Here is a 14117-nt window from a genome sequence, read left to right on the forward strand (position 1 = left end):
TGAAGTTACCCAGAAGATATCAAAATAAGTTGTCCAGAATCTGTCTTTCCCGAAATAGGGATATCATTTAGATATCGTTTGGATAACTTTGTGTTGTTAGGGATATTGAGATTCGGCGCCACCGAACATTCATTCGAGGTTTCTTATCATATCTCACGTCTTCGCGTCGTTCACTCGTTCCCGCCTTGCCGTGTTTTAATTTTTAACGTTATCGTAAACAAAGCGTTTCGGTACGCGGCTGTACCACAACTCAGTACTCACGATTCACGAGTTGACCATCACGATTCACGGCCGACTTGCTGTAATTATTATAACCCTTGTCACTTTACCCTTGTCAGATTCCAGTTTTGCTTTTATACTTCATAATATACATCTCAGTGTCTCACTACTTTCTGAACTGTAACCTGTCACCACCAGTCATCACTCACCTTGTCAACAAACGACGTCTCGCATCGCCGATTTCAGTTTTTTGAATGCTACAAGTACCAGTTTGGTAACAGCCGAGTGCGTCACAGGTCATCGCGATGGCCGAACGTCTTGAAGATTTAAATTTACCAGTGACGGCGATCACCCGTATAGCTAAGGAAGTGTTGCCGGCCAACATCATCGTATCGAAAGAAGCTAAGACTGCATTAGCCAGAGCAGCATCCGTGTTCATTTTGTACGTGAGCAATCAGGCCACCACAATCGCAACGAGCAGGAACAAGAAGACAATCAGTGCCCAAGACGTGCTGGAAGCGTTGGCCCAAGTCGATTTTGAATGTCTGATTGAACCCTTACAGCAACTGTTGGAAGGTATGCCGATACATTAAATAAAACAATTTACCTACCCCCATCAGCTTGGCAGGAACCTCTAATAAGACATGATGGGTAAAAGTTTTGTCGTTGGGTGTTTGTCAACAGTGGCTCACCTATGTGACTGCAAAAAGTATTTAAAGTCACCTAAGTATTATACCTATATATTTGAATTTATAATTGGAAACATATTTTAAAGAAATGTTTTAGGTCATTAATAATTTAAATCAATATAATATTATCACAATTCACTGGTGTAAACAAAACATTTGCGATTAGATTATTTCAATCAAGTTTGATTTGAATTTTTATTTTTTTTTTAATTTGCTGAAAATAAATAAGTGATTATTGTTTTTACTGTTATACTTAATTAATTATAACCTAATAAAAAAACGCTATAAAGATCTGCTATATTATAATCTAGACAAGTAAAGGTAATATATATGGGTATATTTTTATTTAAATAACGTGTTGTAATAACAAGTAGAAAAAAAATATGAATATAATAATATATATAATATAATTATTAATAGATAGGATTAAGTACTCAGAATTCAATGTTTTGTAGTATACTCACAAGTCAAAGGACCAACTCGTCTTAATTTCCACTAATAATTAAGAGGACGCCACACTATTGTATTATTGTGCCTCCGTTTCCAAATCTACAAGATAGACAAAATATGTATGTTCAGCAGTTCCAATTTAGTGCAGTAACCTTTGAATGAATTAACCTATTATCAAACTTGAAAATAAGAACATTAGCTGTGTTTTTTTATGGGTATGCATACAATATTTTAATTTTTAAGCTAATGATGAACATTTTTAAATTGTATTATTTTACATAGATACCTACTTAACTTGCTTGAAAATTAAAATATAGTGATAAACACAGTGAAAACACAAATAGTGTTCAGCTTACCTTTAAGTTTTATAACAGGTAAATTCACTCTATGATTAAAGGTTAGTACACAAAATTAGGACTGCTTAACACAAATTTACTATGTTGTAAGTTTGTAGGACGGAGATAACACACAACACACGCAGGTGTTGTCCTTTTAAGTTAAAAAAATAAAATTTTAATAGGTATGTGCTATCAAATTATATAAAACATGACCAATTTGGACAAAATAAATACATAATAATTATAAAAAAACTTAAATATTATTATTATTCCGCAAAGCAATGCACAAATTACAAGTACATAATCATTTATCAATACTTGGTAGTTATATCATGCACTGTCTTCAGATTATTTTGTAACCCTTTCTAAAGAAAAAATTAATTACTATCTTCCCAAATGGGTAGGTCAATTATATGCTTAATGGTATTTGTTACACATCTTACTCCTATATTCTTCCAAAATACATTTCTTATTCGTTAGATATTTGACCAGTCATTCACTAGAATAGGAAGGTACACATTTCTTAATGTTTAGTCAGTATGGTAAATATATGATTCATGACTAAATAGTAAAATCAATTGTTGTAGTGTTTAAATTGCTTTCTGCAAAATATTTGTTCTACATTTTTGTTATTATTTATATTTTTTTTTTCCTGTAGATTTCAAGTCGACAAAACAACAAAAGAAGGATACTAAAAAACCCACACCCAACAAAAATGCAGACGATGCAGACGTGGTTGATTTGGTGGATGATGATTTGGAGTTGTGATTTATTACTATTAAGTCCTTTTTTTTTCTCATTTATTATTTTTTTGTTATAAAATGATGTAATTTCTAGAACATAAAAAAAATAAATGTTTAATAATATGTTAACATGGATTAATTAAATAACAATAACAGTTTATGAAAATATAATTTTGTATAAGCTACATTAGTATTTATTATTATCAAAAAATAAGTTTTGTGAATGCTATTCAAAGCTAATTCCACTGTATAAAATATGTTATATAATAGTAATAATAATAATAGATAAACACTAGCCAATAGAAGCAACACTAAGACTGAAAAAACAGATATAAGTAATAGTCAGGTTATATTTTTAACATCAAATTTATGTAAAATTTCAGTTCTGCACATAGGGCACAATGATATTTGTTCTGCACACTTCCAACAGCAACACAAGTGTCCACAAGGAATAAACAAAACATCAAACTAAAAAAAAAAAAAAATTAATATTTTGGACATGAGTTAATATAAACAAAATTAACATAGAATAACTTAAGATTTTATATACAAAATCAATTTTATTTTTTTGTTGTAATTCAAAAATCAATGACCATAGAAACTTGAAATTCCACCAAATATTTAAATTAGTATTTTTTAGACATGATATGATTTGGCTCTTTTTGTGCTATTGTTAGATATTTTTAGCTATATTTTATGAAACTTTTTTTTGGGTAGAAAAAACTTGAATATTTAAAAAATAAATTCCTCATGAGTTGTTCTTAGTACTTCTTACCACATTAAATAAATATCTAAAATAAAGTCAAATTTTTTTTTACAAGTAGTTATTTAAGTTTTTGGGAAATTCAACAAAACTAAGAACATTTCAAAATTAATTTTTTTTTTTTTGTGAATGTGAATATTAGTAAACAATAAATTTACACAATAACTGCGTGTAGAATAGCAGTAGTATAAAATATTACTTTTGTTTCCATGCAGATAATACATTCAACTTCCTCTAAAAATGGAGCCGATGGAGAAAACTCATTTTCGGTTGGAGCAGACGGTATAGGAAAATAATTTAATGTATTTATTAGTATTGCTTGATCATCACAGCTATTAACACCCATCTAATAAATAAACACTTTAGATACCGAGAATATACATAAATAATAACAATAATTACTTTTGCAAGATATTCTTTTGTCAATGGTAATATCAGATCGTTTTCCAAAATAAATAACAGAAGATGACCACCACCAGCTGTACAAACCCTGTGTAATAATGTTGGGTCAATTGTGTTCTTGGAAAATGTTAACTCAGATGGCATATCATTAACCAGTTTTGAATACTGTGATAACCATTTTGTAGTTGTATCCTAAAAAAAAACCAATAATAATAAATATATATATTTTTAGTATTATTATAAAAAAAATTGATCTACATATAAAGAGCACTAATACAACAAAGACCGTTCTTACACTGTCTGGTAAAGTGTCGGTTAATGCTAACCGACTGATAACAGATTTTATTGCCGGCAAAATTTGGCCGTTTAAGTGTCGGTTAACTTTAACTGGACATTATAAGAACGACCCTAAGCAATTTAAGAAATTGTTCAGATGGAGTATTAAACCGCGTACACACTTGTAACATTTGCGCGTAACATCCTTTGATGCGGCCAAATTTACCGACAACTGGTGGAACGGTGTTACGGCGTAACAGAAAATGATGTTACAAGTGTGTACGTGGCTTTACAACTTTGAATAATAAGATACAAAATGATATGTAATTCAATTGATTAAGGAATTGAACTGTAAGAGAAATTTGAATGTAAAACTATTATTAATTACAACTTTTTTCTACTTTATTTTTAAAATGCTGAGTTGTATGTTAATGTCTTGCAATAATAAAATGTCTAGTAATAGAGGAAGCTCCAAAAGTTTCTAGTGACCTCATTCATCAATTGGAAGTTTTTATCTAGTGGGTAAAAAAATGTAACACATTGCAACACACATCAAAATATTTCCTATGTATTTTAAGATTTATTGTTTATGAAAATCATTTTTTTTAATAGGTAAGTAACAATTGTTAGCTAGTACATATTTAACTGAAGTATACTTATAATTTATTTTTTAATGAATCTTTACAAATTGACGATAATACATTCCTACAATCCTACCCCTTACAAAGTTAAGTGAGCTTTAACCTGAGTGCCAAATTCTAGATCTCTGTATTCTTTATTCAGTATTTTAATTAATTAAAAGTTAAATTAATAATATTGTGTATCTTTAAATTATTTTAATCTTACTTACAAATTCAACATTTTGAGCTTCTAATTCTTGAATTAAACATTTTTGATTTTGGTTTTTTTTATCAATAAAATCCACAAGCAATTTTGTAATTGTAATTCTTTCATTGCATAAATTATTCTGTAAAAAAAAAAAATTGTACCATGATGAAAAAAACTGTTTTAAGGGAGATAATAATGAATATTTTTGATCATATTTCATACTATTTGCTTATTGAGCTGAGAGTTTTGCTTTTGTAATTCAACAGCAGTTAAATATTTGAGCTGATTATACATAGACTTCAAATGTTCTTTTAGAACTTGACGGTAACAATTGCTTGTATTGAGAAGATTAGTTAATTTTTCCATTTCATATGAATTATTATTTGACAATTTATTTACAAGTAAACAACGTTGCATATTTACTTCTTCAATTATTTGTTCAACTTTTAATGTAAATTCTTTGTCAGTTCTGTAAAATATCAAATAAATAATTTTCATAAACAGAAAATAGTTGTAAATACAATACTTTGTTTTGTTAACACTTATAATACTGTTTAAATTATAATATTACCAACTCTGATAAATAGAGAAAATATTTTGCAGAGTTATAAAATTATATGTAAATATCATTGTTAACGAGTATATTATACTTAAGCGGGTTGGAAGCTCTCCATTAATAAGAAATATGTGACAGGCAATTGTTTAATACATGAAGTCATACACTGCTGTTGTGTGTAAATTAAACCAACATGCATGTGAGTGTTCAGCACATCTCTACCAAATATTGTATTATCACTATAGCACACTGTGCTGGCTTAACATTTCAACAATTAGGGCCGGTATTACAATCATCGGTATGCTTCGATTACGCTTAACCGACTGATAACAGATTTTATTACCGGCCGGTTAGGAGTCGGTTAAATTTAACAGGAGATGGTAATACTGGCCCTTAGTGGTTCACACGCTCATGCCATAGTTTATAGTATTACTCTATAGGTCATGCATAAGTAATTGCATTTAAAATAAAATATTTTGTTCCAGCGAGAAATTAATTTTAATACATTTAGACCTAGAAGCATGACAATAAAATACGTCAACTTAGAATGATTTCATTTTAAAACTGTAAAAATATATTTTGTACTTATTGTTATTTTTTCTAGTTTATTGTGGAAGTAAATTTTGAATAACTGTTTAACTTTCTTAAAAAAGACTACAGTAAATATAAAAATTTAAAAAATATATAAATCAAATTAGAATTTAAGAACAATTTAAAAAAGCAGGTAAGTGGATGTTACTCTGCTGTACAGTAGATTACAAGTGGGTCATTGTATAATGGATTGTATAAGACTTGAATTCAATGATATAATATCATTGTATAATAAAAACGATTCTATGCGGAGATGATTTGTCAGTCTGGATATTTTATGTTGTTATTGTTTATTTTATCATGTAAGTTGAATTAATATTATAGTATTACTAGTTAAACCCGTGCACTTCGTTACCCATTAAATGTACAGACTGTATATGACTCAAACTTTGTTCAATGAGTTATTTAATATTCGGTGTGTGATGTTCTAGATTTATCTTAGACTATCCTAGGATGAAGTGCCCCCCTGTAGCGCCGCGATTTAACAACAAAAAAAAAAAAAAGGATAAAAATTCTGATTCACAGCAGTACATTATCAGGTAGGCAATCCACCTGCGGTAGATCGCGGACCCCGTGCAGTCTGTACTAAGTGTATTATTTAACTCTAAAGTATCAAAGTTATACCAGGTTTTTCGTTTTTACTTATTCCACCTACGATGTATTAATATAAGCAATTAATACAAAATCCTAACCTAATCGTACTAAGATCTGATGAGTAAAAAAACCAAATTTAACCTTTTTTAAATTAGCCTATCTTCTTCCCAGTGGTCTAATCTACACACAAACATTCATTTATTTATATATATATTGACAAAAAGTAATAATACAAATCAACAAACATGCCCGATTAACCAATAGCAACCAATATATAATATACACTATTATTATTTTAATTTTTTTCTGGACAACCCTTATCACTTAGGGGTATGAAAAATAGATAGTAGCCGATTCTCAGACCTACTGAATATGCATAAAAAAAATGTCATAAAAATCGGTCAAGCCGTTTGGGAGGAGTATGGTAACTAACATTGTGACACGAGAATTTTATATATTAGATAATTTTTTATTTGTTTCTATGGTGATAAACAAAGCGTAAGAAATTAAAATCCCATTTTTAGCGTTTTTTTCTAATTTTTCTGTGGTTTTTCCAATGACATTAAATAACTATTGAGAAAATCGAAAAATGACCTCTTTAAAGTACCATCTTGATCCAATTTGGTAAAAGATAAAGGAGGTACTATATGTCAAAATTGAAGCACTCCTTCAGGTAGAAATTTTGTATACAGGATATAAAAAAAAAAAATAATAAACACCATTGTAAAACCGATAGCTTCCTCGCTCCGCTCAGAATCCAAAATATATATCAAAACTCGAATTTGATTATTCTAAGTAGTTGTAATTTTGTTAGGCTTTAATGTCTAAATCATGAAATAAATACATTGCTTCCAACCACTGAACCACCTTAATTGACTTAATTACTAATGGAATTACTTACTTTCTTATTTTTAATTCATCATCATGATTGATATGTTTAATTTTATCACATTTACTATACTTTTCATAATAATTCATTTGAAATGATTGGCTTAAGTTAAGAGTATTGTTTATTAATTCTTTTGATGTTTTTTCGACTGAAAAAAACAAATAAACAAATTTGTAACAAACATAGAATATTATAAAAATTATCAATAATAATAATTAGTGGCATATTTAATTCAAATCGCCCTGGGGAAATTTAATTTTACACTATTCACCCAGCAAAAAATAACCAAAGTAGTAATTTAATGATGACATTTTTGAGACAGAACCCTAACTTTAAATTGTTTCCCGGGGTAGACAACACAGGTAGATCATTGAGTTAAATAGCCACAACTTGAAATAGTACCATCTTTTAAATGATTCAAAAATTGTTTGTGTTTTAGTAGATTATCCTTTTGAACTGAAGACACTAACTTATTGGTAGTTTCTTCATCGGTTAATAAAAATTGAATCAGCTACAAATAAAAATAAACCAATAATATTATAATACATTTTTTTTTAAAGATGTGTTTACATGTAGTGACTCAATTTAATACATAATTTAGTGATATCTTCTTTTTAAGAAGTAAAAAACAAAATTAATAAAATAATATTATAGAACACTATAACCTACATTTCTTAATTTATATTATATAGGCTTATAGTATAAACTAATTATAAACATAATTTGTTATCAATTATTGAATTAGTTCACAAAATTATGGTTACCGTAAGAATAAGTGTTAATTTTATTATGTTTTGTAACGTATATATGTATGTATGTATTTTAAATGTATCTATAATAGTTTTTCTAAAACAGCTAGGTATATTAATATATTTATTCAAATAAATATTTTTGACTATATAGGTACTTAATTACTTTATCATTGTTGCTATTTTTCTGAAGAAGACGAATTTTATTTTCTTCAGATTCTTTAATATTTTTTTCTTCATTGAGAAGATTCTGTTTTCTTAAATTCTGTTATCAAGTAGAATTTTCAAAATTAATGTAATAATTCAACTAAAAAATAAGAAACTTTGTAACATACTTTTTGTTTTTCTAATTTTTCTAATTTTTCCTATAAAAAAGTAAACATTTATAATTATTTCTAGAAATGTATTTTGTAGATTACATTATATAAGAATCAATCACCAAATTTACCTGTAATACTAAGTCTTGATCAACCATTCTTGATAGTATATTCTTTGATTGTTTATTTGGTGTATTTGAAGAGCTATTATTATTCTTTGAAACTGTCAACAAATTGAACATTTATAAGTATTATTAACTTATTAAATTGTTGTAAACTAAGTACATAAATGCATATAAAATAAGATATTAATAATATTAAAAAATATATACATCAATAAAATATTGTTAACTTTTTGTACTAACTAATACTCTAATAATACACAAATAACTATATTCTTTTCAATATCTTCAAAAATGATATGATGTCAAATTCATTGACAATATTACTAAACTTGCAAAACATAATATATTAATTAATACAGCCGGCTGTGTGGTTCATAGATAGATGCAGTTAAAATTTGACACAAATTTAGAGAAGACATTTTTGGAATTTCATAAGAGTTTTTATACAAATGTGGTGATATAAACACAAGTGTAAACATCAACTAGGTAACTTGTACTACCTAGTATAGTATTGATATCAATTATTTGCTTCCGGGCAAAGAAATATTGTTTGATCTGACTTAATGTAGGTATTGATATAGGCTATGTGTGCCATAAATATTATCAGGTATTATATTGTAAAAATGTTCAGAGAATTGGAGTACTACATTACGACCGTGACACGGGTGACGGTTGGACGTTTTCGCTTCAACATGCAGGAGTGGGCAGTATTTTAAATACAATTGTATATTGTATTTAGTATTTATTGGGTGCTCTTCTGAAATATTTTGTATCTTGTATTTAAATACTAATTTAATTTAATGTATTTAGCGAGGTATTTAATACTTAGTGGGTATATTAAATAACAAAATAATTCAAGTTAATACTAAATACTTAGGTATGCCCCGAATGATCGAATATTTTTAAAAGCCATGTTCATGTACCGACCAGGTTGAATTTTTGGAGGGTAACCGTCAATTTATTTTAACTACCTAATAAATAATAATTATATAATTTATGATAAATATAATAGATTTTTTTCAAATTTATTTTTTATTTTTTATTTACTCGGAGACAATAAATGTATTTTGTATTTACTTATTGAAATCTATTGTATTTAGGTATATGATAAAAATTGAAGAATCTATTTAGTATTTAGTACCTACTTAAATACAATTTTAAGAGTATTTTGCCCACCTTGTCCACATGATAATAATATTATACTCACATATCGAAAAAAAACTCATATTGACGAGAAGATGATATTCATTTCTGTGACGATCGGATGGATAGACGTCCGAAAGGCGGGCGGAATATTAAATGCGCCACTCAAATCACGGGAAAATAAAAATAAAGTGTGAAAATTACTGTCTGAAAAGAAGCCAAAAACAAAAAAATAATAATATCCAGTGTTAAGTGTTTGTGGGTACGTCGTCCACGGTATATTATTCGTTTGAACTTACAAGTTGAAAACTTGAAACGTGCGAAAGTTCGATTGCGATAGTAGGTAGGTAGTTATCGGGATTCGGAAACGGAGGCCAGAACAGCTGATGTATAAAAAATAAGATAAGAGCAACGATCGTGTTTGTTGTTGTTATTGTTATTGTTGATACAATTTCAAATCAGTGGCGTATCCAGGGGGGGGGCACAGTGGGCATGGCCCCCCTCGGGTAATCTTGTTTTTAAAAAAATAGTTGAAAGAGTAAAAATGACCAAATACTATTCTATACTTTGTGACGAAACAACTGATGTTTCCACACTATAACAAATGACAATTTGCGTTCGTTATGTCGACGTAACGACTTGGGTTATTCGAGAAGATTTTCTGGGATTTATTGAAATGGTTTTAACTACTGGTACAGTAATTAAAAATACAATCGAACAAAAGCTAGTTTCTATAGGTTTAAATATCGAACATATTCGAGGCCAAGGTTACGATGGTGGTAGTAACATGTCTGGACGAATAAATGCGGTGTTCAAGCTCTTATTCTGAAATAGCAACCTTTAGCTTTTTACACCCATTGTTTTAACCATTCTATCAATTTGTGTTTATCCAAAGCATGCAAAGTATCCGCAATAAAAAATATGAATGGAATTATTTCTACAATTTCAACTTTTTTTTCTGCTTCTGCAATAGGTACGTGTCAATAAACTTAAATCTATAATTGAGTCAGATGAAAAAAATAATATTAAAAAAAAAAACTCAAGACATTATGTGAGACTCGTTGGGTTGAGAGGCATGATGCATTAATTACATTCAAAGAATTGTTTTTGTACATCATAGAAGCTTTAGACGACTATGAAAATAATGGTAGTAATTAGTAAATCAGATTCATCAAGTAAAGCAGCGATGTATGGTAGTGCTATCAGAAAAAGCGATTGTCTTGTTTCATTAGAAGTAGCAGTTTTTATTTTTTCTTATACATTAAATTTAAGTCAAATTCTTCAAAGTAAATAACAAGACTTATCGAAAGCACTAACTGATGTTGTAACTGTACGAGAATCTTTAGAATCTATTCGTAAAGATGTTGATAGTCATTTCAAAAATATATTTAGTGAAATACTTAAGATTGCTTCTAAAATAGACGTCGATATTAAAATACCTCGAGTTTGCGGCAAACAAAATCAAAGAGCTAATGTGAACGTTACAAATCCAGAAGATTATTACAAAATAACTATATTCATTCCATTTCTAGACCAAATTATATGTGAATTAAGGACTCGATTTGATCAAAGGTTAAGAGAAATTATTCCACTTGAAGGGTTAATCCCATCACATTTCAATAAATATGATACTAAAACTATTTTAGAGGCTGCAAAAATATACGAAAATGATCTTCCGTTAAATGCAATTGTTAAATTAAATGCTGAATTAAGTATATGGCAAAATCAATGGAAAGACGATGGACAAAATAGCACAGTGAATAAACCTCAAACCGCTATTAAGACTTTACCTTATTGTACAGATATTGTGCCTAATATTAAATTGCTTTTACAAATATTCACAACTCTTCCTGTTACAACAGCTACGCCAGAACGCACTTTTTCTACCTTAAAACGACTGAAAACATACTTAAGATCAACAATGACTGAAAATAGACTAAATGGATTAGCTTTAGTAAACATAAATAAAAAAAGAGGTCATTTTAGAAACTGAAATCATTGAGGATTTGGAGAAAAATCACCAAGAAAATTGCAACTCGTAGATTGGTTAAAATAATTTTATACAATTGTTACTATTGTTTTTATACAATTTTGTTGGGATTAACCCGTTTTTATTATTAAATTACTATTACTATGTATTATTATGTATATATATTAACTTAATGACTGACAGAAAATATAAATAAATTATTTGCATTAAAAACATTAAATATTTGGTTTATTTTATTTTTTTGTTTTTGGTAATATTTTAGTTAGTATTTTATATGGTAAAATTGTAGACAGTGTGTGCCCCCCCCCCCTAAAAAAAATCCTGGATACGCCACTGATTCAAATATTATGTTCCGAGCACGATCGTGGTTCAGGAATATCACAGACACTACAAACATATTATAATAATTAAATATTAATTATAGGTAAGTACCTACCAACAATTTTACTAATTTCAGTCCAAAATAATACGCATCACGAACAGACTCCACACACCCAACGGTCCGATCGGTGTCACCCAAACGATTTGTCAAATAAATAACCCCGGAAAGTAAATCCTCGAAAAAATAACCCTACAATGAAAATGATTTGTATTTTGTACCTACCTAATAATGTAAATAGTCAATTTTTTTCAATCACAGTAAATTTGTTTTTAAACGTCAATAATAATATATTTTTTTTAAATAGTACCCATTTTATAATCGTTTTCATAAATTTAAGTAAATTTGGATCGTTTTTTTCATTGATTTTTCTTTGGGAAGTCCTTTAAGAATACTTTCTGAAAGACCCGTTACAGCTTCTGAAAATAACGTTATTCAGTACTGCGCTGCAGACATAGATTTTGATACCTACTTTGCTTAGCTTGTGTTTTAATTTTCATCTTAATTTTTGCGGCATCAATTTAATTTTGGCACGGAAGATGATTATGTTCATGATCAATTTTAATTACAGGTTTTTTATCCAAGGGAAATTTTTAAAATGCATAGACGTTTGTGGCCATTTTGTTTTGCAGCATTTCCACCTTATACAATATTTAAACACTGTGTACAACATACATATACCCTTTAAATGTTAACTTTTCTTTGTCCTTCTGACGCTCAAAAATATCCAAACTATCCATAACTACTTAAAGAGAAATTAAAACGAATACCTACACCCCGAAATATATATACGAAAGCACACTGTAGTACACCACTGTAGTCAGTGGAGAGTGGAGTACGCAGGGGTAGGGTTCTAGGGTCTGAGTTTTTGACCCCCCCCCCCCCCTGAAATTTGTTCTCTTTACAAAAATTCACAGGGTCAATCAATTGTTGGTCATTTTTAGATATAAAATAAATTATTAAATATGACGAAAATGTTAATAATCATAGGTTCAGTTTTTTTTTTTGCTGATTTAGAACACATTGCTAAACGTCTGCTATAATCTTCATATGGTGTACCTATCATGTATCATTCATCGTCCATCGATTATTACCACGTGTATTACACCAAGAGGCTCTATTATAGATGACCAGTTGTCCAGGACACAGGGACTGGAACCGTACCGAAAAGAACCGGTTTTGGAACCGGAACTCTTTGAATATTAGAAACCGGAACCTCACCGAAACCCCTAATTTAAATTAATTTGAAAACCGGAACCCTTATTTAAATTAATTTAAAAACCGGAACCGATACTTTTTTGTGAAGGTTAATTTCCTGTTTTGTTATAATTTCATTATTTTTATTTATATGTCATTGGTAGCCAGTAGGTAATAAGAACAAAAAAAAAAGGTGGGTAAGTGGATGTCGCTCTGCTGTACAGTAGGTTACAAGTGGGTCACTGTATAATGGATAGTATTAAATTTGAATTCAATGATATAATATCACTGTATAAAAAAACGATTCTGAGCGGAGACGGTTGTCAGTCTAGGTATTAGACATACCTATTATAGGTAGGTATACTTATCTATAGTATTAAAAAAAAATTGACCTGCAGTAATAGGTATTAATAATAAATTCCAAATTAATCATATCACAATATCCATCAAGTAACGCACTAACGCGTCATACATCAACAACAAACCGTGGTACTATCATAGATATATAATAGTATACTTTAGAAGTTTCAAGTACCCACAAATAATATTATACAATCATTACAATCACAACAAAATAAATAAAATATTTATTCCAGGTTTTTTAATATGTAATTTCGTCCAAATTTGAACTTAAAATGACTATAAAAATAAACTGTGCTTATGTATTTCTTAGAATTTTTGGCAACAGAATTAAATATTTACGTGGAATCATGTTTTAAATTTTCAATCCTTAGATATAAAAGTTGAACATTTTATAAATTTTTAACTACGTACAAAATAATTATTCAATTTTAAACTTAATAAATTTTGTCAACATTTTAACTTCAAATGCTTATAAAAAAAAATTGTGCCTATGTATTTTTAATATTTTTCAACTGA

General features: G+C 28.7%; 2 protein-coding genes across 3 annotated transcripts; one reads left to right on the top strand and one right to left on the bottom strand.

Moving 5' to 3' along the window:
* The first annotated feature begins 225 nt into the window (after nt 1–225).
* Pole3 (DNA polymerase epsilon subunit 3) lies at nt 226–2623 on the top strand. The gene is given in 2 exon segments (NM_001161906.2): nt 226–795; nt 2355–2623. Coding segments are annotated over 2 exon segments (381 nt in total). The 5' UTR covers nt 226–524; the 3' UTR covers nt 2465–2623.
* Nucleotides 2480–10094, bottom strand: LOC100165734 (E3 ubiquitin-protein ligase LRSAM1). Of its 2 annotated transcripts, XM_008183017.3 has the most exons (12): nt 9972–10094; nt 9737–9879; nt 8536–8627; nt 8423–8452; nt 8254–8352; nt 7741–7849; nt 7351–7486; nt 4931–5177; nt 4731–4847; nt 3605–3796; nt 3402–3548; nt 2480–2907 (listed from the first exon to the last, which is right to left on the bottom strand). In XM_008183017.3, the coding sequence occupies exons 2-12, from the start codon at nt 9753–9755 to the stop codon at nt 2782–2784; spliced, it is 1314 nt and encodes a 437-aa protein (XP_008181239.1). In that variant the 5' UTR covers nt 9756–9879; nt 9972–10094; the 3' UTR covers nt 2480–2781. The 2 variants fall into 2 exon arrangements, with proteins under 2 accessions (XP_008181239.1, XP_001948606.2); XM_001948571.5 differs by having other exon boundaries at nt 9737–10017.
* Between the last annotated feature and the right edge of the window lie 4023 nt (nt 10095–14117).

Source organism: Acyrthosiphon pisum, chromosome A2 (genome assembly GCF_005508785.2).
Source record: "Acyrthosiphon pisum isolate AL4f chromosome A2, pea_aphid_22Mar2018_4r6ur, whole genome shotgun sequence".
NCBI lineage: Eukaryota > Metazoa > Arthropoda > Insecta > Hemiptera > Aphididae > Acyrthosiphon > Acyrthosiphon pisum.

Excerpts from the sequence above, each read along its gene's own strand:
- LOC100165734 (XM_008183017.3), bottom strand. Across the intron at positions 5,178-7,350 it reads GATGAATTAAAAATAAGAAA|AACTGACAAAGAATTTACAT; the intron begins GTAAGTAATTCC and ends GATATTTTACAG. Across the intron at positions 4,848-4,930 it reads CTCAGCTCAATAAGCAAATA|AATAATTTATGCAATGAAAG; the intron begins GTATGAAATATG and ends TTTTTTTTACAG.